Genomic DNA, 27995 nt, shown 5'->3' with positions numbered 1-27995 from the left:
AAGATGCTTCACTAACAAGGTGACAAATTCCAGTTTGGGCATAATAATGTGTGTGTCCTGGGTTAATAACACTGAGCAATATCTCTGGAACTATAGACTCACTCCTTTTCCCCTTTCTGTGGCAGTAAGAGCAGTGGATCTGCAGCTTTGCTGGCTCTCTCCTGGATTTGTTTGCTTGTGCGCATAGTCTTCCCAACACGTGACAAGAGAGAAGGAGAAACATGGAAAAAGCTGGTAGGTACTTTTGTGCTCTGGAAAGGTGTCTTGCCCCTCAGGGATAAGGAAGAGGCTTTGAAGTATTGTGTATTTCCAGGCTAATGTGAAGAATCCTGAATGTGACTGTGGGCTCGGTAGTGGTGATTGTAACAGCTGGTGTTACATTAAAACCCACCTTATAGGGCTTTCTCATCCCTTTGTTTACCCTATACACTTCATATAGTTTTTTGGTCTCCCTTATTCTGGTAAAAGAGGCAGGAGGTATTGAGATTAATAGTCTTGGCTAGAGCCAGGCAAACTTGCTCTGTACGCTTCTGTCTGGCAGCAAAACTGGTTCTAGTCTGGGATACCCCCCGGATCTGTTAGCAATGCAGCTGAATCCCAACCTGCAGTATCCTGTGCTGGTCTCATCCTGGGTGTCTCCTAAGCAGGTTGCCAATTATACCACGTTTGGGATGGTGTAAAGAAGCTTTTCACTTTGTTTTCTCTCGATTGGTTGGTCTGTCCTGTGGGCCTTATTCCTGCCACCTTGGATTGCAGTACCAACTGGAGAGGTGAAACTGCTGTTCTCTTTACAATGCTCACATGAAAATGTATTTGAAATCCTGTTTAAAGTCATTTGTGGTGAGGAAGTTGCTGATAAAGATCCTAGAAGCCTTACTCCAAGTTAGAGTGGACGTTAACTGTTTCTTAAGTGGTAAGTGTGTGAATGTGTCTTTTCCTATTTCTCTTGGTAGGTGGAAGTTCAGTGTTTGCTTCTATTAGAAGTTCTGGGAGGTTCTCACAAGCATGCAGTGGCTGGAGCTGTGAAGAAATTGAACAGGCTTTGGAAAGAGGTGACATATGGGTTGACACAGTGTGACCTAATTCACTGACTTTTCTAGTGTCACTTGAGTAAATGTATCTTATGGTTCTTCTCAACAGAACCCAGGGCTGGTGGATCAGTACCTGTCTGTCATTCTCAGTCTAGAACCAAACCAGAGCTATGCTGCAATGCTGGGGTTTCTGGTGCAATTCTGCACAAGCCAGAAAGAGATGGATGTTGTTAACAGACACAAGGTAAATAAGAACACTGGTTCCTCTTTCTCCTCCATAATAATCAGAATGATTTTCTATTGGGAAGGGGTAGAAATGTTACAGCAAGGCTGGTGCTTTACATCTGTCTGTCTGATAGTAAAGTGAGATTGCTCTGATTAAAGCTCAGGTATCCTGATCTGAGTTATGTTTAGGGAGACCGTTGGCACACCTAGCTCTTCAGTGTATCTCTTGCTTCTAGGGAGATGGCCAAGATGCTTGCTTTCCCTATTTCTGTATCCTGATTTCAGGAATGGAGCTGAGCACCTAGCTCTCTGTGGATTTTGTGTGTTCAGGCTGGCAGGGCAATGAACCATGCTTCCTAGTGGACCTGTGTGTGGGGGAGTGGTAATAGAACTGAAATTCAGCTTGAATGGGACTATGTGTTTTTTGGGGAAACAAGATGGGGCATGATCTTTGGTTCCCTGCTGGCATTCGGGGAGTGTGAGCAAGTTGTGACATGACTGTAATGGATGTTCTGCTTGTTCAGAGTGCCCTTCTGGATTTCTACATGAAGACCATCGTGATGAGTAAGACAAAACCTCAGAAGCATTTGCTGGTGAGAGACATGTGGCACTGTTTATACTTTTGTCCCAGGTATAATGTTTGCTGCTGTGCTGGGCGCCTGACTGTGTTCTCTCTGCAGGATAACTGTGCCCCCCTCCTCCGATATGTGACTCACTCTGAATTCAAGGACCTGGTCCTACCAACTCTGCAGAAATCCCTACTGCGGAACCCTGAGAACGTAATTGAAAGTGAGTCTTCTCTAAAGCAACATGGGGTGGGGGCATGAATAGTTGTTACTTGGAGTTCAGGAGTTGGTATGGGGAATAGGAGAATGCCACCCATTGGACTGTGCTCAGGCAGACTCTTTGCCTGTGAGCTCGGTGGCAGGTTGGCTGGCTCCTATGGGGTGAGTATGGAGAGGTAGCATTGGTGATGTGATCCCAAGTGGCTGGGTGTGTGGTGTCTACTGCTTGCGGGGAACAGACTTTCAGAGCTGAATGTGTAGAATAATTCTGAGTAAATTTGTGCATTGGGAGGCAGTTTCTATGGTTTTCTTTCCATTTCTCATGGCAGCAACTCCTCTCTAATGGTCTCTGACAGCTTGGACTGTGTGAGGTTACTGCCAGGCTAAAAGCCAGTTGTTGTTTAACACCATAACTTCTTTTCTGTCCCCAGCAATCTCCTGCTTGCTAGCTTCCATGACTCTTGATCTCAGTCAGTATGCTGTGGACATCGTGAAAGGACTGGCCAGTAAGTGCTATGACCTCTGGATGGGTTGACAGATTCTTAGCAGAGCTCCCTACAACTCTGACTGTGCCTGTGTGTTTATGATTGCCATATTGTTAGTGCCATTCTTGACTATGAAGATGTCCTTGTCATTGTGGGTGGGAGGCGATACTGTGATATGGAATTGAAATATTGCACATTAAACTTTTGAAAAGAATTGGGGTTTCAGTTCTAGCAATCTTATGGCTGCCTGAGGCCTGTTGTGCAAAGTGGTTTAGTAGCAGGACGACGACTGCTTTTGGGGTAAGGCACAGAACAGGGAATTAAGAGACTTGGCTTCTGTTTCCAGCCTTGCTACAGACTAGCTTTGTGAGTGACGCTGGGCAATTCACTTAATTCTGTGTGCCTCGGTATCTCCATTGGTAAAATAGGGAAGTATCATTCCAATCTCACAGAGGAGTGAAGTGTACATTTATTAATGTCTGTAAAATGCTGTAGAACTGTGGAGTTAATAGTAACAATATTGATTATATGCCCTGCCAAAATGGAAGGGAGGAAATTCTCACTTGGCCAGAAGCTAAGGCAGGCCACATGGATTGCACAAAGATGACTCCGCACCCTGTTGAGGAGATGTGCGTAGTCTTGAGTAACTCTTAGCTTGCATATTCCATTTTTAGGTCAACTGAAATCCAACAGTCCACAGCTGATGGATGAGGCAGTGGTGGCATTAAAGAATCTGGCTCGACAATGCAGTGATCCATCGGCTGTGGAGTTGCTGGGGAGACACCTGTTTGCCATCCTGGGGGGTAAGTAACTTATGAGTCAGTCAGTGCAGTTCAGCTGAAGTTTGCTTGCTTTGAGGAGTGTTCCATGTCGTATGTCAGCTGTAAGTTGAATAGAGCCAGCATGATCTGGATCAGATGAAAGACTGAACAGTTTTCTGGTGTAAAAAAAAAAAAAAAAAAAAGTAGTCTCTCTCTCTCATGGATTTAATGCCCCAGTTAGATTGCTTGCTACCAACTCTCTCAACACCATGTTTTTTGTTGACAGGTTCTGAGGGGAAACTAACGGTTGTGGCTCAGAAGATAAGTGTCCTTTCAGGTAAGGCTCCTGGAAGAAAGTAGAGAGGTTTATTCTACAGTGGAACAGATTTAGCAGAAAGATGAGTACGTGAGCTATCAGTGTCTGGGCTGAGAGCTCCCAGCCCAGTAATTCTTAACCAGCCATGGCTAGAGGGTCTTGGGTGATGGTACATATTATTGCCTGCAGGCTAATGGCCTTCTGCTCTTTAAGTAGGTTGATGGCTATTGGTGGCCATTAGAGACCAGTGGAATTCAGAAAGCTTTAAAATGTGTAGCCAAAGAATGAGGATTACGTGGTTGAAGCAATGATTGAAATTTAGAGAGAGGTCCTGCAGCTACAGAACCTGGTGGACGGCTAAATCCAGAACTGGTGCGGCGATGGAGAGAAATTTGGACAGGCAGAGTTGAATGGGATTGAGCTATGAGGTGTTGGTTGTAGCCTACATTGTTTGGTTTGCAGTAACTCTTGTAGTAGGGCACAAACCAGGGAGGGTTTTGTCGTTTTAGGAATTGGCAGTTTTAGTCATCATGTGGTTTCTGGATCTTCAAGTCAAGCTCTGAGTGGAACCATGGCTGAACTTTTCATCCCTTTCCTGCAACAAGAAGGTGAGGACACAGTTTTCTTTGTTCTGGATCCTGCCCAGCTTCATTCAAGCCAGAGTAGGATTTTGGTGCAGACCATGTTTAGCTGAAGATAACTCTGATACACAGCTGTTGAGTTACTGGATCCTTTGTGTGCACCAGGGGTTCTCAAACATCATTGCACTGCGACCCCCTTCCGACAACAAAAATTACTACACGACCCCAGGAGTGGGGACTGAAGCCTGAGCTCGCCCACCTGGGCCCCACTGCCCTGGCGGGCGTTCCAAAGCTGAAGCTCAAAGGCTTCAGCCCCAGGTTGGGGGGCTTGTAACCTGAACTGTAACCCTTGGGCTTCGGCTTTGGCCCCGGGCCCCAACAAGTCTACTGCCAGCCCTGGCGACCTCATTAAAACAGGGTCCCGACCCACAGGTTGAGAACCGCTGGAATAGACCCTCATTCTATAGTGATAAAGCAGCCTTGTAGAGAAAATATGCTATGTAAGTTCAGTTTGAAGTGTAGCGATGGATTATCCTTTCCATCACTCCTCAGCATCTTCCTGCTACCTTGTCACTGCATTCGTGGGTTTGAGATAGCTGTGTTGACTTTCTCTGCATTTCTTCCCAGTCCATGAAGGCACTTTAGTACATGCTGTCTCTGTCCTTGCTCTTTGGTGTAATCGGTTCACCACAGAAGTTCCCAGGAAGCTTGTAGAGTGGTTAAAGAAAGCCTTCAGCCTTAAAACCTCTACTTCAGCTGTGAGGCATGCCTACCTGCAATGCATGCTAGCCTCTTTCAAAGGTAAACTTTACGATCATAACTCTTACAGTTACGCAGGGTAATTGAATCTCATTCTTCTAGGTGTAAACTGATCATTGCAGGGATATAGATAGATTCTGTGTGGGCAAATTGTTTCTGAAGTGAAGGTCTTCAGAAACCGCAAACTTTTGGTGCTCCTTTGAGAATTGCTTTCACTGGCCCTCATCATTGTGGACTCAAAATTTGATCCACCATACTGTAGAGTAACAGTCTCTGTAGTCTAAATAAAATATATAATATACGTTTAAATAAATCCACTGTTACTGAAACCGTATAAACCAAAGAGATGATCAGCGTTGGTGTAGCTGAACAATAAATGCAAATATTATACAGATACTGTGGAACTGCCTTCATTTTCTCATTGTGAGTGACTGAATTTGGACTTTCTAAGTGAACCCTGCATTTCTGTCTACCAGGAATCTTGTCTATTTTTATGAGGGCAGAAGCAAATATTTTGAGAACTAAATTAGTGACGAGAGCTAGGATCCTGCAATGAGACCCATGTAGGCAAACCCCTGAAGTTGTTGGGGCTTCATCGGGGTGCATGGGTCTGCTTGTGTGCAACTGCTCATGGGATCAGGAATCAAGGCATTAATATTACAAAAATGGAAATTACCCATTCACCTTGCTGATTGTGCCATTGGTTTGACCTACCTGGCAAACCTTGAGAATTTTTTTTTCCAAACAACTGATAAATATGAAGAATATAAAGATATTGATCTCATTCTTGGATTTTTTTATGGTTAAAACACTCTTTCTTGACTGACTTCGGAGTTTTGTGGTGATACATATTTGGAAATGTTTCTTTTTGTATATAGTATTTTGTGTTACATCTTGTTTTGGAAATTTAAAAAAGTAGGTAGTTTTGAGTGTTAATTTAAAGGATATTTAAATTTGAAAGCCAAAGGTAGAATCCTGTGACTTTTTTGATTGTTTGAGATGAGAGGGGTGCTCACAGACCTTCCAATGAAGTCCACTTTGCCTCGTTTCAGAAAACGTACTCTGTTCAGGAAACATTCTCTGTCAAATGCAAGGAAACTGGGTGGAATTTGAGTGGATGAGTAATTGTGTAGCATTGGATCAGAATCTTTCACTTGTGAACAGAAATTCAGAGAGAGAGAGAAGGCAGCATGTTACTGAGGAGGGAGGAGTGGGAAAGTGCCTCTGTTTGCCGTGGCTTAAAATTTAATTACAGTGGTGATGTAAGGAACTAGAGTCCTTTTGGCAGATTGTCTGTTCTGGAGATGTAGACTTTTCCCAGTGGTCTCTCTAGTTCATTTCCATAACTGGATTTGTGACAACAGAAGAGTTGTTAGAATCTTTCAGTGTAGATCCAGGAAGTCCACCTTCTCTTGCCTCTTATCTCTTCCTGTTTCCTCAGGCGACACGTTATTACAGGCAATGGACTTATTACCAATGCTTATCCAGACAGTGGAAAAGTCTGCATCTCAAAGTACGCAGGTTTCCATGGTAACGGAAGGAGTTGCTTCTGCTTTGCTGATCTGTAGGATGTCTTTGGCTGATGCACTAACTGGTAAGAGCCCACAAATGAACAAGTTACCAGGACAGTGACAGTGGATTTGTGATATTTGTTGCTTCCTCATAGAGAATCCTTGTCTGTTTGTAAGCTAGTTAAAGTATAAACCATGGTAAGATTTATCCCATGTGGAGCTAATGCAGGCAGATCTCATGTAAGTGAGACTACGCAGAATTGTTACTGTGCCATAGCTGTGAAAATCCCAGCCTCCAGTGCCTTAGTTGGTGCAGCATGCCTTTTTAGTGGTCTCTCTTTTTACAGAAAATCTTCACGTAGGTGTTAAATTCCCATAATTATTGACTGAGGCATTGATTAAACCAGCATTAAGAACGTCCTTTCTCTTTTGTAACACTTTTTCTCTCTTTGGAGCGTGGTGGGATTGGAAACTTGGGAAATGATCCTCTAAAGTAGCTGGGGACGCCACCATCCACTAGAGTAGCAAAGATTATATGCTTCCAATTAAATACTGCCACCAAAGCCTCTTTCCAAGAACTGTCCAAACTCAGGTATCTGCTAGGGCAAAACTCTTCTATACAGCTTCCTCCCTGTCTACCAAACATGACGTGCAAGTTCCCTCCTCCCCTTCAATGTTTGGATCACTTGGAAGACTTGTCCTCGGAAAGTCTGGATGAGGCAGAGATGCATGTGTAAATGGGGCTTTCTAGTTCTTGTAATCTCTTGGTTCATAAGTAAATGTCTGTAGTAGAAAGTGCTGTTGTAACAGGGCTGTGGGTGGGTGTGTAGGTGGTATACATTCTGCGATAGCGGAAAGTTGTGGTAGTTTTATACCTGAAGAGCAGTGAAGGCAGAGAACCCCAATTTAAGAGACAGGATTGAACTATGTTTCAATGAAAGAAGTAATTGCATGGTAAATCTGGCCTTATTTTGAGTTACCTTGATGGAAGAATCTCAATCAATCTCTCTCTCTCTCAGAGTCCAAGCTGAGTGGTTTCTGGCAGCTGATTCTAGATGAGAAAAAGCAAATATTCACTTCTGAGAAGTTCTTGCAGTCTGCATCAGAGGAAGGTGAGTTGTTAAATGTGATCAGAGTTCCTTCGTACATATCCCGTTCCTGTTTAATCCTGTTATTTGGGACTTTACAAGAGCTTCTGCTGCTTATTAGCCATATTGTCTGACACTCACAGGGTCAGATTTCAGACTAAAGTGAACAGACTGCTCTCTCAAAGGGCCTATCTAGTCTACTGATGATCCTTCTTTTAATGTGAATTTGTTGGTTACCGATTACTTTGAAACACCTTGTGAAGTGTCTAGATTAACATTTAACAGATGTTGTTCCATGACAGAAATAATTGTGGAGTATCTAGAGCAGTCATAGATTATCACAAATTTTAGTTTAGAGAAACCCAAAGGGTGATGTCTGGTGGAGGAAAGCGAAAAAGGGGAGAAGTAGTGGTGTGTTGGGAAAGAAAATGTATGGGAGAAAGAGAGAGATTTGTGGAGGAGGAATAATCTGGGAGACAGAAAATCTGTTGCGCTATAAATTATAGTGAGTGCTGTCTCCATTTTGTCCTCCAATGTTCAAAATGAATTAAAAAGATTTAAAAGAAAAATTAACAGAACGTGTCCAGAAAAACATGACCTTTTCAATCAAAATATTTGAAAATGAGCTGATTAATTAGTTCTCAAAGTGATTTTATGAGTGCAGAGCTTTGAAGATGTAAATCTTTCTAAATTTGAAGTAGTATTATTTCTCCTTCACTCACCATGATCACAGTTCAGGAGTCATAGTACTCCTTTTCTCCTGATGACATTAGTGTTGCTGAAAGATGTTGTACTCGTCATCTTGTTCCTGTTGAGAGCAGAGCTATGCACACAACAACTCTATGAACATGGCGATCACGAACAAGGTGCTAGTGTTGTTTCCCTGACTAGTATGGACAGGGATTTTTTTCTCAAGACAATGATAGCAAAACAGTATTATAGAGATGTGATGATAGCCAGGGCGCATATGTTCTGTGCTGCTGCAGAATCCACCCTTTACTATAAAATTATGCTTCAGAATCTAAGCTTTCATTTAAAAGAAGAAGTTTCCTGCTCTCGCTGTTGTGAAGGAAACTTTGGAAACACTAACAGAGATCCTCCTGAGTCTGCAGACAGCCTGAAATAATATCCCTCAGATACTTGAACAGCCACTGTTAATTGCAATTACATTTTAACTCTGGAGCCTAACGTTGACAGTGTAAGTGACCAATTGTTAAATATTTCACTACAGATTATGTAAGCAGAAAGAGCCAACTAAGTTGCTTAACAATGCCAAACCATTTCTGGTTGCCAAAAAGCCCCACTTTCCCCCTATCCAAGTGCCAAAACCTCCAGCGTCTCTCGACATCTTCCATCATGCAGCTATATGTTGTTGAGACAAAAACGAGGGGCATGCTGAAAAAGAAAATCTGAGGATGGCCTAAATTAAGTAGCACAGACTATTGTAGCAATAGTAGCATATGCTCATTTTTGAATGAAGCTGCACCAGAATGCCACAGATACTAGGGCATTGCTGCAGACTTTAGGTCCATCATGTCGCAGGGCACACAAGGTCTTGTCTATAGCCCAGTTTCTATAACCCGTTATCAGACAAAAATTGTCCCCACTCACATTGCTCGGAGGAATCATGCTAGACCCCTGCTAGTAACAGTCCTGTTCAGTTACATTTGGTACTTCTAGTATGGACAAAATCTTAGTTGCTTGTGATACTGTTACCCCTTACAAAGGATCAGTAGAGGATGTGTCTTGGCAGCTATGGAAGGATTGGTTTTTCAGATATGTTGTTCTGAAGTGTCCTGTGTACTCTTTGTCTGCTCATAGGTTAAGATCCAGCCTCTTTAAACCCACAGTAAGTAAGCCCTCACGCTATTTGTCTTACTTGTCTTGTGTTTCTCTACAGCCATGTGCACGGTATTGCAGCTGACTGAGCGCCTCCTCTTGGATCATGCACATCGGCTCCCTGAAAATAAAGTTCAGTACGTAGAAATTGTCTGTTTTAATTGGATGCAGTTAACTTGCTGAAATATTAACGCAGGCAGTGGAGAGGGAGGTCTTGGGACTTTACACGGAGAGGCTGGACTTTTTGTATCTACATGTCTGAATGTTCTGCATGACTAGCTCCCTTGCTGAACTTGTTTCTCTCTGTTTTCAGACAGTATCACCGAGCCCTTGTTGCAGTACTGCTGAGCCGGAACTGGCATGTTCGTAGGCATGCCCAGAAGACGGTTAGGAAACTCTTGTCTTCACTTGGAGGGTACAAGTTGGCCTATGGGATCTTGGAGGAGCTGAAAACAGTTCTCAAGTCTCATAAGGTGAATGATCACCAGGTCTATTCCCTTGCCACTAGTTTCTGGTGTCATGCAGATTTAGCCTCTGTAATCCCTTTACTATTAATGTTGCTGCACAACATGATGTCAAAACCAGAATTTTGGCTTTATAAAGGATGTTATGTTAATGATCCCACATAACACCACTCCTTCCTTACTAGACTTCCATAAGGTGTCCAGGACCTTTCAGGTGATTTATCTTTCCTTGTGACCCCAGTTGTCCTCACTATCCCTCCTATGCCTCTGTTTGGAGAGGAAGACTTCCACCTTCTATGTGCCTGTGTTCTTTTGTCTAAGTAACCTTGTTTTTTCCTACCCCTCCCCCCCCCCCCCCCCCCAGACGTTCTTGTTAAACCCTGGATTTGTGCTGGAAATGGCCCACCTTGATTATCATACACATTGTAAGGAGAGTGATCACTTTACATAAGCTGTTACCAGCAGGAGAGTGGGATGGGGGGAGAGAAAATCTTTTGAAGTGATAAACACCCATTTTTTCATGGTCTGTGTGTATAAAAATATCCTCACTGCATTTTCCACTTTTATGCATCCGATGAAGTGAGCTGTAGCTCATGAAAGCTTATGCTCAAATAAATTGGTTAGGCTCTAAGGTGCCACAAATACTCCTTTTCTTTTTGTCTAAGTAGTTACTTATTATTTTCTCTGTCTCCTTGGTGAGGCCAGAGTACTCTGTTCCCTTTCTCAGTGTGCTGGTTAGTAGCAGCCCTTAGCTAATAGCCTGAACAGAGCATCTGAACTATCTTTAAAAATTATGTATAATATGCACATTTTATTGGTAATTATTTAGAAATGAAAAAATAATAAAATAAGAGACCAAATATAACACACTATTTGCTAGGCTGTGACTGTGCGTAGTTATAAAGTAAATTGATTTGCATTATCCAACCACCATAGATGGGTTTTGCAAAAGCACCTACATGACTTTCAGTGGGACTTCTGCTCCTAATTCACTTAGGCATTCCCTCCCAATGTCAGATGGATCCAAGATGCTTAGCAGAAGTTTTTTTGGTTAAGGACCTTGTGGGGAATTACACATTATACAGTTTGGAGGTACTTGTCAGAGTGAACGTCCCCAAATCCATCCTCTAGGAGGGTGACTTATTTTATCCTGCCTTTCCCCACTGGTTGGGTTCAGAATAACCCTCCTTTCTCAGTTTGTTTCTCTTTCCTTTACATTGCTCTTAGTTCTGTGCTTCAACCACAGAACCAGCCTTTATCCCTTCTTTCTTCCATAGTCTGCAGGTTCACAGTATTATCTAAGGCAGTTTATTTTTATTCCAATACAATTTTATTTGTGCTGGGGGGAGAAGTAGCAAGGCCTTGGAACATGTGCTCTGATGGGTTAATAGCAAGTTCTGTCTGTTCAGGTGCTGCCCATTGAGGCTCTGGTGACAGAGTCTGGAGAGCTGTCTGAGCTGGGGAAAGCATACATACCCCCTCGTGTGCTTCAGGAGACACTGTGTGTGATCTCAGGTGTAGCAGGGCAGGAGGTGGACCGTACTGAGACAGAAAATCTGGCACTGGAGATGTTGTTAGTGAGCCATCATCCTTCCTTGGGTGAGTGAAGGGACAAGACCATCCTACTGGCTATTAGGTGTTGGTGAGGGGTGCCTGTGGGGTTGCTTAGATTTCTTAGCAGTCCCTGCTCTGTATTTATTATGCCTATGTATTCCCATAAACATCTCTTCAGTGGAGGTGCAGTCTGGGCTTTGGCCAGCCCTCCTTATCAAGATGAAGATAGACCCTGAAGACTTCATTACCAAACAGCTGGATAAAATTCTACCCAGAGTCACCACCCAGACACCCATAAACCAGGTGACTAGCTTTTGCTTTCTCTGAACTATCTCCAGGGACATCTTAGGGGCAAAGGGTGGAGGTGATGAGAGAGGCAGAGTGGTTCATCGGGAGAGAGCTCTGTTCTGCAATGGGTGGGATGGAAAGAGTGCAGGAATGAAAAAACCTTTTCCATAGGAAGTTGCTGGGAGATGAAAGGGAAATGATGCGCCAGTGACTGAGTTCTAGGCCTGGGTGAGGTGTCTAGAGCACCTTAGACAAGGAGCTCTTCGCTCGGAGAAAATGGCCTACGGGACAAATAGTTTGGGCCAACTCAGCAGGGACTTAATCTTGTGAATAAGATGGCGAGACTGTTTCAGTGAACACTGACCACGGTGTTTTTTTCTTTGCAGTCATCCATGAATGCAGTGGGATCGCTCTCGGCACTTTCACCTCGCAAAGTGCTCCCTCAGCTGATCAGCACAATCTCAGCTTCTATGGAGAACCCAGCTCTGCGCCATGTGACTCGAGAAGAGTTTGCCATCATGCAGACACCAGAGGGGGAGCTGTTTGACAAATCCATCATACAGAGGTGAGGGCTTCTAATTCCCTGTGTAAATTGGAATGTGGAAGTCAATTTCCAGTGGCTTCCAGTCTTGGGGTAAAGGGCTTCAGCAGCTGCTTGTAGATGGGTGTTCGTGGATTTTTAGCAGGAACCTTTTCAGTCCACTTCATTGTGCTGATTCCTCTAAATACCTTTTTCTCAGTGCACAACAAGACAGCATGAAAAAGGCCAACATGAAGAGGGAGAATAAAGCTTATTCTTTCAAGGAGCAGATCATTGAGCTGGAGCTGAAGGAGGTAAGGCGATAGTAGCAGGACATCCCAATGCTGAAGGTTTTAATGACCAGCCTAGCTCATCCATTTCATTGCATGGCTCTGGTGTCTGTGTGTATTGAAGGAAATGTAAATTTTTGGTGTCCAAATACCAGCTGTTACAATTGATTTAAATGCATACATATGCTGTGCAGTATTAGTGACGTGAACATGATTACAATGCAACCAGTATATAGTGCATGTGCAAGGGTCTCTTCTCTCCTCATGTCTTATTTCATGCATCTTGTATAACAGTCTATTAATAGGTTCTCAGTAGGCGTTAACGGGAACTTGCATTTTGGTAACAACTAGCAGATCCATTCAGTATGTACAGAATATGCTTTATGGGGAAAGTAACAGAGTAGAAGGAATTATGTCAAATTAATCAAAGGGCTCTTTTTGGACAGGTTGCCATATGTTTGATCAATGACCTGCCCCAACCCTCATAGGAACAGGATGAGTATCAGTTCTGTCTACATGTGATATTAATGTCTGGGAGAGCACCTCCCATCACAGAGCTTTACAAACCTGTCTGTACATACTACATGTAAGGATCACTTTAGGGATTGAAATGTGTCTGCTTTAATAGCAACAATCAGCAACAATCAACTGTATAGGACAGGAAGTGAAGAATAATACTGTATCCAGTTAAAACTTTAGGAGGAATTAGGGGAGGCAAAAATATAGTGACCTGAGTTTTAATCTGTCCAGTATACCATGGTTAATATCTCCTGTCCTTGTGAAGATGCCATGGTATCTTTCAGGATTTCTCATTTAAAACCATGGGAACACAGCTCTCTAACTCTGTGCCATGACAGTAGTTCAGTATGAACTAGGAGAGGCAACATAGTCCAGTGAATAGGATGCTAGTCTGGGACTCAGAAAACCTAGGTTCTATTCACAGCTCTGACACTGACTTTTCATATAACCTTGGGAAGGTCATTTCACCCCTCTATGCCTCTGTTTTACCTTACATCCCTTGTTCAGATTGTAAACTATTCAGGGCAAAGACTGCCTTTTACTGTGTGTGTGTGTGTATGTGTGTGTACACGTACAGCACCTAACACAATGGTGCCCCGATGTCAGCTGGAGCCTCTAGGTGATACTGTAATACAATTAGGGAGGAAAGGTGCTACCTACTGGATCACCAGTATCTGAATGGCAAGGACACAGCCAATGCATTTTTGCAGAATCCAGAAGTAAATGAGTAGTTTGCTATTAAACAGGGTGTGGCAAGGTACCTCCTTCGTCTTTCCAGACTTAGCACTTCCCACTCTGGTGGTGGTGGGCCTGGGGTAAATCCAGCCCCACTCTGGGCAGCATTTGCCTTTGCCCTTCTGTGTTCCTTTGGCTGTATTTTCAGGGTGGGCCTTAGGGTTGGCCTAAGGGGTGATTCCTCCACCAAACAAAAAGGAAACAGTCTCACAAACTCAAAAACAAAGGGGGATACCTTCCCTCACTGGGGCAGCGTGTTGTCCTATTGTTTGCCTCAGGGTGTCAGTGTCTGCTAGGGGAAGAACTCAGGTTTGGCTGTTTCCCCTATGAGAAGGAGCACAGCCTCTCACCCTGGAGAAGTTAATTTCCTTGCTGCCACTAGCCTGGCAGCCACTTCTCTCTCTCTTCCCTTTTCTCTCACCAGAGGAGGGGTTTTAAAAGGTCTCAGGCAGCCCTTAATTGGATTCAGGTGTCCCTAAATGACCTGAGGTAAAAGCTTCTCGGCTTGTAGGAAAAAGGGCCTTTAACATTCTAGGGCTAATATCTTGGCCTTCCAGAACTCTCTTGCAGCCATCCGGCCTGACTTTGTCACAGGGGGTAGTGCTGAGCTCCGGGCTGAGGGGGGGAGAGGACATCTCCAGCAAAGATCAGTGTAGAACCAGTCCAAATGCAACCTAAGACCAGAGCTCAGTAATATGAAACACTGCCGTTGGGACTACATGTGATAAACTGAAATCGTAGCAAGCAAATAAACACTTTTTATGTCTGTATGAGAGAATAATTCGCATTGTTGTATGGGACAAGTGGTAAATCCTGTTTAAATTGGGTAGCTGTATTCAAGTGTGAAAGCATAACTTCCTGGAAAAAAAATCCCCCCAGATTTATTTGGAGGCCTCTGATTTACCTGATATAGTCAATGGAAATACTGCATACAGCTATTGCCACTGAAAGTGCAGTTCGTTGAATAATTCCTTGCTCAACAAAAGCTGGGCAAAACTGGTGCCTTGCTGCTGATGGGATGCTCTGCTGAGTTGTGAACTCATTGAGCTTCATTCTGCAATTAGGGTTTGTCTAGGTTTGAAATGCAGCGGCACAGCTGCAGTGCTTCAGGGTAGACACTACATATGCCAACGGGAAGTGTTTTCCCATCAGCTTAGGTAATCCACCTCCCCAAGAGTCGGTAGCTCGGTCAGTGGAAGAATTCTTCTGCTAATCTAGCCTTGTCTACTTGGGGATTTAGGACACCTTAATTATGTCACTTAGGGATGTGGAGCTTTCACACCCCTGAATGAGGAAGCTGGGTTGATCTAATTTTCAAGTGTAGACCAGCTCTTCGAGTAGGAGTTGTATGCCTTTGAAGCAGTGTTTTGATGTTGCCTTATGAGTAGCTAATTTTGAGTTGATTGCATTTTCTCTCTGTCTCCACCTCCTTCCCTCCCACCCCATAGCCTGTGTGGAGAGGATAGTGCTGATAGTCCCCAAATAATGTCAATAACTCTGTCCTTCAGGAAATAAAGAAGAAGAAAGGAATAAAGGAGGAGGTGCAGCTGACTACTAAACAGAAGGAGTTGCTGCATGCACAGTTGGAGAAGGAGTCTCAGATCAGAAAGCAACTGAAGGAGGCAAGTTACTGAATTTGCCTGAAATTGGATCTCTGCTAGCTCTAGGGTGGGGACAGGGGATGGTATTCTGATACTTTTGACTCAACACACTTTCGTCACCTGTGCAAACTGACATGAACAAATCATTTCAATTAAAAGAAAAGTTAATGAAAATGTAAGAACTGACAATAATCCATTTGCAGTTTTTCATCAGAAACAAAAGATTAAACCTCTTCCTTGATTTGTAGATAGTCTTTGGAGTAACCATTGCAATGATTTCTCTTGCAGCTTGATGGCGAACTGGAAGCAGCTCTAGGACTCCTGGATGCTGTTCTAAAGAGTAACCCTCTTGGTCTAACCCAGTACATCCCAGTTCTCATAGGCTCCTTCTTGCCACTGTTAAAATCCCCATTGGCTGCTCCCAGAATTAAAACCGCTTTCCTTTCCTTAGCTTCCTGTGTCATGCCTCCTCGACTGAAGACTTTTGGTTAGTGTCTGCAATTTGTTGTGTGTTGTATAAAGATTTCCTGTTCAGGGAGTGCTTCTGTTATATGGGATTGTAAATGTTTCTTCTGGAACTTTTAAAGTGAATAGAGAGTGTGAAATATGTTAGCTAGATAGCTCTGAACACTGCTTTGTTTTAGCAATAGAACAGATATGTCTCAATCTGTCCTGGAATGGGAGTATCTGCCCCAGTGTAGTTCTTTGACTGCACGCATTCATCATTCAGTCCTTGGCTACCTTGTTGAACTTGCCAATAGGGGTACCAAATGTCAAACTTGATGTTTGTTCATTGGATGTGGAAATGGTCAGTAACTAGCAACTCATAGCAGGCCATCAGGTGGCGATAACAACTGACTTATGGCCCTTATGTGGAGAACTCTGAGAGAAACTTTGAATACATGAGGCTTCTTTTCTTGGGTTTCCTGATGGCTCTTGCAGAAACCGGCTCATTTCTGATCAAAGAATTAAACTAAATCTTCTTGGCTTAGCCTGAAATCTGATTGAAATGCACACAGATGGAGACATCTCTCATAAGCTGGAGAGCTTGTACTCTGTTCCCTCTACTCTCATCCAGCTGGTGTGAGAGCCCTTAGCTCTGTGGGTAGCAGTTCCTTCTCTCTGGAAGTTTGGTAACAGACATGCTGGAACTACGGGTGCTGGGAGTGCGGCAGCACCCCCTGGCTTGAGGTGGTTTCCATCATATACAGGGCTTACAACTTTGTTCAATGGCTTTTAGCACCCCCACTATAAAAATTGCTCCTACGCCACTGGTTGATAATGTTTGGGGATTTATGTTTTACCTCTGGGAATGACTTTTATTGTTTGTATTTAGTCCACTCAAAGACTCTGTTTTATTATATTTAGGTACTTTAGTGAGTCATGTGACCTTACGCCTGATGAAACCAGCGTGTGAATTAGATGAATCCTGGTGCCAGGAAGAGTTGTCTACTGCCATTAACAGAGTTGTTTGCTTGTTGCATGCACACACCATCCCCAGCAGGACTGGCAAGGGAGAGCCAGGTGAGAGATGCTAGGGGTTTTCCAGATGATTTTTTTTTAAAGATATTTGTACAGCCTCTTGTGAGCTAAAACGTCACATTTATTTTCCCCAAATTAGATAGAAAAGCTCCTCTACTTACCAAAACCCCCAGACTTACTCCCTAAGATTTTTTTTGTTGCAGTAATAGCAGTAATACATGTTGCCACAGGTACAATCAGTGCAAGTATAAAATTGCTATCAATTATTCCTTGTTAGTTTTTCGTCTTTAAAAAACACAACCAAAAACCAATTATACAAGCAAACCATGCTACACCAGAGTTCATACTAAGGCCCACATCCTGCCGAGGAATCTGTAAGCATGGTTCATAAATGTGTGCAAACATTGAATAATTCTTAGTATTCAGCACTGCTTAACATAAGTGTTGACTAAGTGTGGCAAATATTAGTCTAAGCGAAAAGAGGAAAAGCGGGGGGGGGGGGGAAAGGTGAGTTGCCCCAGCTTGCTTGCCGTGTGAGCTGTGGCTCATCCCGGCTTCTGGTTGTTTACCATCTAACTTAACCTTTCTGTTCCTGTCCCATTATGACCAGTATAATACCTTGGGATACAACCCTTACAGTTCTTTAGAGGAAATCTAAGATACAGCTTTATTCATCATTTTAAAGACCTTGTACCTCAGTGCTATAGTCCTTCACCCACCACGGTCTGCTTCTCTGTGGTTGCAGTACCCTTATTCTTTACAGTTTAGTAAGCCATTGACCATGATGCTTTCCACTTCAGTACATTGTTTAACATCTCAGTGATATTGTGACTCTGCAGTATATCATCTGTTTCAACTGTACTGTCTCATTAATATTTAGATACATTTTAAAGCTTCTTTCCTGAAAGTGGCCGTTGCTGGATACAACCACAATACACATTTTTCCTCCCACTCAGCAGTTATTTGAACAAATGTCTGAGAATTTGCTCATTAGTAGATTGTTGTGCAAATCCTGTTGCATAGATAAATGCTTTCCCAGCTTTTCTATTTGAAATTTTGATTTAACTCCTTTTCCCATTAGATTGAAGATTTTTAAATGCTGCAGTGCTTAATGTCTCTTAATATCCAAAATATTATTAATCTTTTAAATTAAGATTAATTCATTGGTTTACCATGAAATTACCCCTTCAAAATGTAATGTGATCATCTGTTTCTGAAGCATCTGGGCATATTTTTACATACTTAAATACAATAATTGTTGTCTGAAATGAATGCAAAATAGCTTTCCTCCCTGATAAAGCCCCTTGTAAAGAAATCAAGAACCTCCCTTGCTTAAACCCATAGTCAAGCCAATGCTTGACCCATGATGAGGTATGCCCTGAAGTTACCGTAATTTGGGGCTAGAGGGAGCAAATTCCACAGCTGTGGCTCCTTCATCCATGCTCCCTCTGTAGTAGTGTTAAATTAGCAGCTTCACAAGGAAAAAGGGTCATTAATAATTCTTCCTTGAAATGCTCTGACAGCTTGTATGTCCTACATGAGAGAAACTGGCTATAACACTGTAGTGCTGTATCTGCAGAGCTCTTCATTCTTCCATTTGAAATTAAAATCTGCATTCACTGATAGAGAAGGTAGAAGGCAAACATTCCTCTTGGGTATTCACACACTCTAACCACTATTTATTTTTAGCAATATTTGGAAAAGGACTGTAACTGTGGTCCCATGGGAGGATTCTTATGAATACTGGTCCATACCTAACCAGTGGTTGTATTCATGCAGTACCCTGCAGTAAATAACTCTTGACAGGATAGCCTGACACTGGGGATTTAGGGTCATTTATTTTGCTAGCCTTTCTGATGCTTTATTTTCTAATACCTCCCTGTTTTGGACTGGCTGGGAGGAGTGTGTGTTTCACACCAGTTCTAAAGCTGATTCACTATGAGAGAAAAAGACCCAGCTGCCAAACAACTGGAGTTCAAAATGCTTTATTTGTTAAAGGAGTCTTGTCTCCTGGAATCCATGTGACGTCTTTAAGAGGATGGTCTGGCTAGGCTGCTGTGTACTGTGTAAAAGCTATTGATGCTGAGCTCAGTATCTCATCTATTTTTCCACCTTTTTGTCCCCTGAATTTCAGTGATTCCTCTTACTCTTTGTGATTTTTCTGCACGGTCCTAAGCGTCTGACATCATTTGAGCTCCTAATGTCACTTAATTAAAACCCCCTAAAAGCACACTAATATAAAATGCACCAGCACTGAGAACAGGCATCTCAGACCGGCTCAATGCTGGGGCCTGAATGCCACTGCTGTTGAAGTGAAACTGCAATGTGATAGTGGTTAGGCAGATGGTGAGCTGTGATTGCTGCTTTAGAATAGCTAAGAATTGTGCACACCTTGCTACATTTCTTACCCTGTTGCCCAAGTCCACTTGTTACATCTGGTCTCTTTTAGACTGTAAGCTCTTTGTGGCATTTATTGTATGTGTTTGTACAGTGCCTAGCACAATGGGGCCTAACCCGGTTGTGGCCTTTAGGCGATACCACAATATAAAAGTTAAAGAATAATACATTAATCTCTTACATATCTACAGAGTAAATGAAGGCCCAAGAGACTCCACTGTGCTCACAGGATTTCTTCTTTTCTCTCTACCCATTGCAGGCACTGCATCGTTATCAGCCCCAGCATTTTCCTTAGTCTTTCCTCTGTTAAAGACGGTGCTGACTGAGACGCCCAATGATAGTGAAGAGAAGGAGGCGCTCATGGTCAAGATCCTGCAGATCCTTACAGTTCATGCTCAGCTGAGATCAGCAAGTGGCCAAACTTCGCTGGTGGATGAGGTCAGTGTTCATCCGTCCCAGCGCTGGGAACTGGAGGAATGTGAAGAGATCACTCTGAAGATAATGGCATTAAAGATTAGAGAGTTGCCAAGGAGTGGTTAATGTGGGCACTGATAACTTCAGCAAGAAACCCTGGGATGAAGAATTCTGTGCAGCTACTAAGTTGTCCTTTCAGCAGAGCTTGCTATTTATTGTATGTGAAAATATCAGTGATTGTATGCAATGATCAGTCCCAGGATATTAGAGGGACGAGGTGGGTGAGGTAATATGTTTTATTGGACCAGCTTCTGTGGGTGAGAGAGAGAGACAAGCTTTCAAGCTTACACAGAGCTCTTCCTCAGACCTGGGAAAAGTATTCAGAAAGCCACAGATAAACACAAGCTAGAACAGATAGTTTAGCTTAAGTAGTGAGCACATATCTATCTGTACTTAACTGTGTGACTCTGAGTGTCTTTCTCAGACCTGAAGAAGAGCTCTGTGTAGCTCGAAAGCTTGTCTCTCTCCCCAACAGAAGTTGGTCCAGTAAAAGATACTTCCTTGCCCATCTTGTGTCTCGAATATCAGTGAAGCAGTTTCCCTAGCTCCCTGCTGCTGACTTGCTCTGTATCCCCTGTTCTTAGACACTCAGTCTGAGACTTGTTGCTTGGACAGAATTCACAAGCTGGCAAGTTGATGAGGGTTTATAGGGAGTATCTGTTGTCTTTTTCACAGCCTCTTAGGCTTTATGTGGTAGGCTTTAGCACAAATTTGGTGCTACACAAATAATCTGATTTCTCTTTGTTCATATACTTTTCCCTGGTCTCATTTGATGGTAGAGGACCTAACCATCACTACTTGCAAATAGCTTAGTCAAATATTACTTTCCCTTCAGAAGTCCCTCAACATCTGTCATAGATATTTTGAAGGTGCCTATCCTCTTGCTACTGAATTGCCTAGCTAAGATCACTATCCCAGCATCTATCAGTATATGGATTAGTTTGAATTAATCCTTAAGAGTGTTAAATTCTGGAATGGATAAAGCAAGTTCCTTCTGTGTGTCAGATGTAATGATTCAAGGTTTTTTGTTCACTGGTGTAGGAGTAGTGCAGCTGGCATTGGAGTGGGTTTCCTTCCTGCCCAGCTAACTTGCTAGCACCGGATTTTCTCTGTCTGTTAGCTTTTTGGGTTACATTTGAACGAATTAGAGTGGCAAGATGTTATTTTTCCCCCTCTTCTTAGAATGGCCCCGAGTTGCTGCCTCGCACAAATATGCTGCTGTTGCTGACCAGGGTGATTGGAACAGGTTCTCCACGGTTACAGGTGAGCTGTCCACTTGGTCTAGCAGTATAGACCCAGCCTAAGCTGCATCAGCAGCTGAACCTAGGAAATATGTCCATCAATTCTAAAATCTCTGAGGCTGGTTGTTCACACATGTTCACGTACCACCAGTTGTTTTATATAGTGCCTGTATCTGAGGATAACAAGCCTTTGTTCTTCCTCTACTGGACCAACTCGTTCTTCCCCATTTCCCCCTGAGTTTGTCCCTATTTATTTCCTCTCTAAGGCTCTGTGTGGCAGTCCAGCAAAGAAGTGTAGAAGTGGCTCCTTTCAGAGTCCAACTACACTGCTCGTTCTGTATTGGCCAGGATGCTGATGGGGAGGAGAGTCAGAAAAGCCTTTCCCAGATAGAAAGCAAAGCACCAAGTCGCTTCCTGGCTGCATGTTGCACTGCCACTGGACTGTCAGATTTTTTTTCCTTTGTTGCAATGTAACATCATATCCACCTATATTTTATTTATGATCAGTGCAATGGGATGGAAGGCTAGCAATAGGATCTCTAATACTTTGTAATTGTGTTTCAGGTTCTGGCTTCCAATACACTGACTGCTCTGTGCACCAGCAGCAGTGGAGAGGATGGCTGTGCCTATGCAGAACAGGAGGAGATTGATGTGTTACTCCAGGCCCTGCAGTCTCCATGCATGAATGTTCGAGATGCAGCTCTCAGGGTAGGTGTGAAACATTTGTTCTGACTTCCACTTAAACTCGGGGCTCTCTAAGTCCTTTGTGCAGGCTACCCAACCCCCTGATTGGGATAATTCCCATCATTTGTTAAACGGGTCTCTGGGCTAAGCTCTGTAGAAGGAGACAGTGACTACTAAATGTTCCCACTATGGACAGTCAGAACATTATTAATTGCATTAAAGGGTCTGCACTGGGTTTGTGGTTCAAATAGCAGTTTTGGCTTATCCCCGTCTCCTTCCTCATACAACTGTGTAACGCTTTAACATTCTGTTTGCCCTTAAGAATTATAGGGGGAGCTGGAAGTGCTGCCTGTAGTAAAGGTTGCCTGATGCTTCACATTACAAGACCTTATCTCTGGTTGCTTATAACTTTGCCAAACTTTGGGCCATTTGGGCTGAAATGTTCCGTGTCTGAGTCAGGTTGAATGTTTTTAGAAAGTTTCAGCAAAAATGGGTCAGCCATTTCTGAGAATGGGATAAGGGGACAAGAGGTTGTTTTGTCCAAGTTAAAAATTCTTCCTACAGACTTGCTGAGGAGCTCAAGCACCTCCATACTTTGGAGCAGGGGCTTGAAATTTGGCAGGAGGGGGTCCCTCTGATATCAGGGATGTCTCTCTTACTGTTCCCATTTAAAAAAAACCAACAAAACCTGTCCAAATTTTGGCCAAGTTATAAGCCTTGGGGAAAAAACTGTTTGCACATGCTCAGTAGTGTTTGGAAGGAGTTAAAATTTAGCCAGCAAAAAAGACAAACTGCTGAGAAGCAAGGACATAGTTTTTGTTAATACCTGATAACATAGCTTAGCTTATATGGTTAATGCCCGCCCAGTAACTTAGCTCTTAGAATAATGCTCATTTTCCCTTCACAACCCACCGGATGTTTGTAAGCACTCATCCACCGCCACCTCTCTGTCTCCTTCCCCCGCAAGGTAGTCATAAATGTTTGATGCAAGTAGGATGACCTTTTATATGTATGTACTTTTTTAATTTTTATTTTGGGTTTTTTTTTACTTGTAACAATGTCTCTGTATGTACAAATGAATTAATAAAAAGTATATAACTGGCCACTATGGCACCATATTTTTAAAGCTGCTTGTCTGTCTTCCCGGTACTGTAAATAAACCCCCTTCAGTATTGTCTGTGCTTGCCTAATTCTTAGGCAAAAAGATTTTTTTAAACAATAGAGCCTGGTTAGCATTTTGGCAGCTAGTTTTCTGAAGAGTCTGTTTGCATGGGGCATGCTGCATCCTGGGGCTGCAGGAGCCGAGCAAGCCTTTCCCTGCAATTGCTGCTCATCACTGTGGTACCAGGCACAGGAAATGAGAGCAAAGAGACTCTTTTGTGCTCTCAATGCTCTCCCTGCTGGCATCTGGGCAGCATGGAGGAGGTGGCTTCCTGACTCAAATGCAGAAAGGACAAGAGCTGGACTGGGTGTGGGGTGCAAAGGGTACAGAGGGAGTAGATTGGGAGGACTGGGTCTGGGAACTGGTGCAAGGAGTGGGTGGATACTGGGATTGGTCAGTCAAGGAGACAGGTTTGGGAGAAGAGACGGCTGAAATTGGACAACAGTGGGAAATTTGGGATGAGGAGCCAGGATTGGGGGAAGACTGGGATTTGGAGGGAAAAGGAGACTTGGACTGGGATTGAGGGAGGGGCAGAAAGAGTCAGGATCAAGCTTGAAGATGAAAAGGGCAAAAGGATCTGTAACCACTAGAGCAGGGGTTCTCAAACTTCATTGCACTGTGACCCCCTTCTGACAACAAAAATTTCTACATGACCCCAGGAGGGAGGACCGAAGCCTGAGCCCCAGGCACGGGGGCCAAAGCCTTCAGCCCCAGGCCAGGGGCCTGTAACATGAGCCCCACCATCCAGGGCTGAAGCTCTCAGGCTTCAGCCCTGGGCCCCAGCATGTTTAATGCCAGCCCTGGCAACCCCATTAAAATGGGGTCACGACCCACTTTGGGGTCCTGACCCTCAGTTTGAGAACCACTGCACTAGAGAACACTCCTCTCCAGAACTTGGAATGTAACTCAATATTCCTGAGTTTCTGATATTTCTTTGTTGATGAGCAAGTATCTGTGAAACCCACTGGCAAAGTGTATGTCTCAGGTTGCACACACAATCTTAATTCTGACATCTTTGAACTTTTGAATGCTTGACTTTGCAATCCTAACATTGTTTTAATGAAGCTTATTTGTGTAGTTTGTTATGCTGGTGTTTTGTTATTTAGCTCGAGAGGAAGAAACAGTCTAGTTGCCTTGGTGCTTTTATTCCCCTTGAATCCTGACATGGACTGACTTTTGAGGAATAAATTTCCTCCTCGCATAGTATAAGAGTTGTCTGCAACCTTAGAGTCCTGTCCAGTGCTAGACACCTACTAGAACTCTACTTCTTGGTGCTCTATTGTGGAAAAGCAAGTTCAGGCAAGCATCTTCCTCTGAGTGTGCACAGCATTACTCGGATAATTCTTTCCCCTTTTATGGTATTTCTCACCATGGCAACAATTGCAAATGACACTATATTGTCCTATTCAATGCAGGTGTGATTTCTGTCTTTTATTGGGCTCCTGATCTAGGCAATTACCCTAGGCCTGGACTTCTAAGCAGCTGAGAGCTATTGCTTGGCTGCTGTACCTAATTACATTGGTTTTATGTTCTCTTATCCCCTCCTTCTTAGTCCTCAGTCACTATTTTACTGGTGATTATTGAGCAACTGGATGGCAATATAGCTTCCCTGTTAAATTACAAAATCTGTTCTTCAGAAAGGTGAGTGCAACACTTCTTTTGTGTGAGACTGCTGAAATGGTTCTTTAATCAAGTATTAGTCTCCTTGCATGGCTGTGAGATGGCGCAAATACAGTAAAATTGAAATAGTCCCTCTTCTCTCCCCCCCACCCCACCCCAATACTCCTTGCTTAACTATTACCCAGTCTCTGGCACTCCATTTTGTGCAATTTGCAGCAGCTTTTGGCAAAACGAAAGAAGTGTCAAGACGTTCTTCAGCAGAAAGTTAATTTAATCAATTTTCCTTTACATGGAAGATTTCCTGTATTATGATTTGAGGTCATCTCTGCTAAGGATGGCTGTAGAGACCAGACATTTGCACTGAATGTCCTGTCATTTCATTCAGGGACTAATGGAGCTGCAGATGGTGCTACCAACACCTGACAGTGATGAAAAGAATGGATTGAATCTGCTGCGCCGGCTCTGGGTGGTGAATTTTGATGTGGAAGATGAGATTAGAAAACTGGCAGAGAGGTGAGAACTGTACTCTATTCAGTGGATTGTAACAGTGATGCTTATTTGCCTTTCCATATGGGGTCTTACACAGAGGATCTGTGTAGGTCTTGCCCCCAAAAGGGTGCAACTTTAGGTCTGTCTGGTGTTCTATGTTTAGGGGGATCTCTAGTTGTCTGAAGAATGATCAATCACCTCTTTGTGTTACCTGCAGGCTGTGGGAATCTATGGGTCTGGAGTTGCAGCCTGATCTCTGTTCCCTGCTGATCAAAGATATTATCTACTACGAGGAAGCAGTGCGTCAAGCTGGCGCTGAGGCTCTTTCCAAAGCTGTAGAGCAGTATCGAAACCAGGCAGCTGAAGTCATGAGTAAACTTATGGAAATTTACCAGGAGAAGCTCTATGTAAGTAGCTGCTGTTGTGTGGAGTTACAGGCACAAACCACACATGCTCAGTGTTATGTCCTTTTCTTACTCAGTCTGTGCACTTACCACATTCTTCTGTTGGTGCTGTCATATATGTCCTTTATTTTTTGTTAAATGTGGCATTGCAGATGTGGGAGGTATCATGGATCTAAATTCTGTAGGCTAAGGAGAGGAAACTAGACTGAGTAAACTTCTACTATACAGCTTTGTTTTTTCCCTTCATGTTTTGTGTGTGTGTGTCCTTGGAAAGGCATGCTGATTAAATATATCCATTTCCCCACTCACAGAGGCCACCTCCAGTTTTGGATGCTCTGGGACGAATGATATCTGAGTCTCCACCTGACCAGTGGGAAGCAAGGTATTGTGTCTCTTCAAATTCTGCTCTTCACTTCCAATGCTTCCTAAATGAGATGATTCAGACTTTTGCTCATGTTGTTATAGGTGAGAGGGAAGCGTATGGTCCAGGGAAGTATTTGAGGAGTAAACTCTGCATTTGTACCAACTGGTGATCGTGTGGCCTCCCCTATTATGGGACACTTGTCTCTCTCAGAGCAGACTGTGCAGACCAGTACAGCTTTGCATGTTCTTCTGGAACATTTCCAGATCCATCAGACCATGGGTGACGCGTGGATCGCTGGCTGGGGGAGGCTAGTCCCCAGCCCTGCCCCTTCCAGCTGAGGCCCTGTTGCAACCCAGAACCTTCCACCGTGGCCACCAGCCCCCGCCCCAGGCTAGTGGCCCCAGCGCCAGGCGGGTGGCGTGGCCCCAGTGCCAGCCCAAGCTGGGGCCACTGCACAGGGGAACTGGGTAGAGTGGGTAAGAGCAGGAAGTAGGAGGGGGTCTGGGGGCAGGACATGGGCAGGGCCACACCTGGCGGTTTGGGAAGGCACAGCTTTCCTCAGCCTATGATACCTGCTGCCCATGCATCAGACTGTTGTTCTTCACAATTTTATCCCTGTCAATCTCATAAGAATGGAATCTTTTCCTATCAAAGTGGCTCATTTGTGGTTTATGTCAGATTCTCAGTCTCTATTCCGTGCTCAATCATTTGTGTCAAGAATAGCAGTGCTAGCCTCAGTGAACTGGACAAATTCCAATTTGGATAATTACATTCTGCCTACTTAAATGCTTTCTGTAGTTTTAATTGGACAGCGTATTGTTCACTGCTTCCCTTAAACGAATCTGTTCTTTAGTGCTTATGTGCACCGTTATACGGCTACTGCGTTTCAGTGGTAGATGAAGTTATCCTTGTGTTTGGGTTTGTGTAAAGTGCTTGAGATCCTTCAGATGAAAGTTGCTGTATGAATGCCAGATTATTGTACCTTTGGGAATTTGCAGCAGGGAGCTGAAAGTGAAATGGTGGTTGCTGCTCTGGGATCATCACTTTGGGAAAATTGGCACAGCTGCTGAACTATCTGAAATGTTATGGTTCCATGGCGTTCTCTCTGTTAACTGTTGGAATTGGAAGTGGTGATAGCTGCAAAAAACAAGTGCTTACAAAAGTCACTCATCTGAATCATGGAAGCCCAATTCATACATAATACTTTTTTTTTTATACAGATGTGGCATAGCCTTGGCCTTGAATAAACTCTCTCAGTACCTGGATAGTTCTCAGGTGAAGCCCCTTTTTCAGTTCTTTGTACCTGATGCCCTTAATGACCGGAATACTGAGGTCCGGAAGTGCATGCTAGATGCAGCTCTTTCTACACTCAATACCCATGGCAAGGTAAGCTCAAACTCTCCTTCCCTTAAAGATGGGAATAAACGTGAGTGGGACTTGGATACTGTGTTGAAGCCTCTATATTAGATAAAGCCATTGGTACAAAGTAACGGTTGAAAACCTTCATCTAATGAGAATTTCTTTCTCTAATGTATTTTAAAATTGTTTCAGTAGTGACCAGTACAGACTAACAGCCTAATATTCTCCTCTCACTTACACTGTGGTAAATCAGGAGTAATGTAGTTGAAGTGTCTGGAATTGAAATGGTGTAAAACTGGTGCAATAAAAGCAGAATTGGACTATACTATTAAACAAAGGTAAGTAAAATAACTGCTGTAAAGACATGGCAGTGAGCACCATCAGAGGCTGCCTGTGTCTGACAAGGATTCACATGTATAACTTTAATCTTCTGATGCCAGCATCTGAGAACTGTATATACAACACCCTATATATCTATATGTATCTCTGTGTGTGTGTGTGTGTGTGTGTGTGTGTGTGTGTGTGTGTGTGTGTGTGTGTGTGTGTGTGTGTGTATATATATATATATAAAAAAAATGTAGGAGGCCTTGCATACGAACCTTAGAGCCTTTGGCATTTTAAAAATGAATCAAATAAAAAACCCCAAAGTTAAAGAAATGCATACTTATTATAGTAAAAAAAATATATGGGTATTTCACATGTAGCTGGTATATGGATCTGTCAAGAAAAGATGAGTTGTCAAGCCCAAAGCACTGCACCCCTCATGGATTTTGGAGGGAAGAGTTGGAACTCCCTCATTCAGGCTTCAAGGTGTCTCTTTATGATCACCCCATTCCTGTAGTCAAGAAGAACTTGAGTATTGTCACCACTAGCTAGTGCTCTTGGTTGCCAGATGAGCAATATCAGGTGCACTTTCCTCTTTCACTCCCAGCTCGTACTAATTCAGGGAACAAGAGAATGGGTGCTG

The 27995-nt window shown here is 43.4% G+C and overlaps 1 protein-coding gene across 1 annotated transcript in view; it reads left to right on the top strand.

Moving 5' to 3' along the window:
* The window catches only part of GCN1 (GCN1 activator of EIF2AK4), a 61649-nt gene that overhangs the window by 8789 nt on the left and 24865 nt on the right, over positions 1–27995 (top strand). The window contains exons 5-32 of the mRNA XM_074973255.1: positions 126–234; positions 954–1052; positions 1141–1275; positions 1781–1849; positions 1937–2045; positions 2473–2547; positions 3201–3329; positions 3574–3624; positions 4113–4211; positions 4812–4985; positions 6385–6537; positions 7474–7566; positions 9443–9518; positions 9695–9854; positions 11255–11444; positions 11578–11702; positions 12074–12252; positions 12428–12521; positions 15260–15373; positions 15641–15839; positions 16721–16876; positions 19491–19669; positions 20888–20968; positions 21511–21654; positions 24798–24925; positions 25119–25308; positions 25617–25687; positions 26890–27055. Of these exons, the coding sequence (XP_074829356.1) occupies positions 126–234; positions 954–1052; positions 1141–1275; positions 1781–1849; positions 1937–2045; positions 2473–2547; positions 3201–3329; positions 3574–3624; positions 4113–4211; positions 4812–4985; positions 6385–6537; positions 7474–7566; positions 9443–9518; positions 9695–9854; positions 11255–11444; positions 11578–11702; positions 12074–12252; positions 12428–12521; positions 15260–15373; positions 15641–15839; positions 16721–16876; positions 19491–19669; positions 20888–20968; positions 21511–21654; positions 24798–24925; positions 25119–25308; positions 25617–25687; positions 26890–27055 (3547 nt within the window). The remainder of the gene's footprint in view (positions 1–125; positions 235–953; positions 1053–1140; positions 1276–1780; positions 1850–1936; positions 2046–2472; positions 2548–3200; positions 3330–3573; positions 3625–4112; positions 4212–4811; positions 4986–6384; positions 6538–7473; positions 7567–9442; positions 9519–9694; positions 9855–11254; positions 11445–11577; positions 11703–12073; positions 12253–12427; positions 12522–15259; positions 15374–15640; positions 15840–16720; positions 16877–19490; positions 19670–20887; positions 20969–21510; positions 21655–24797; positions 24926–25118; positions 25309–25616; positions 25688–26889; positions 27056–27995) is intronic.

Source organism: Natator depressus, chromosome 15 (genome assembly GCF_965152275.1).
Source record: "Natator depressus isolate rNatDep1 chromosome 15, rNatDep2.hap1, whole genome shotgun sequence".
NCBI lineage: Eukaryota > Metazoa > Chordata > Testudines > Cheloniidae > Natator > Natator depressus.
This window is presented reverse-complemented; position numbering and strand designations above follow the sequence as displayed.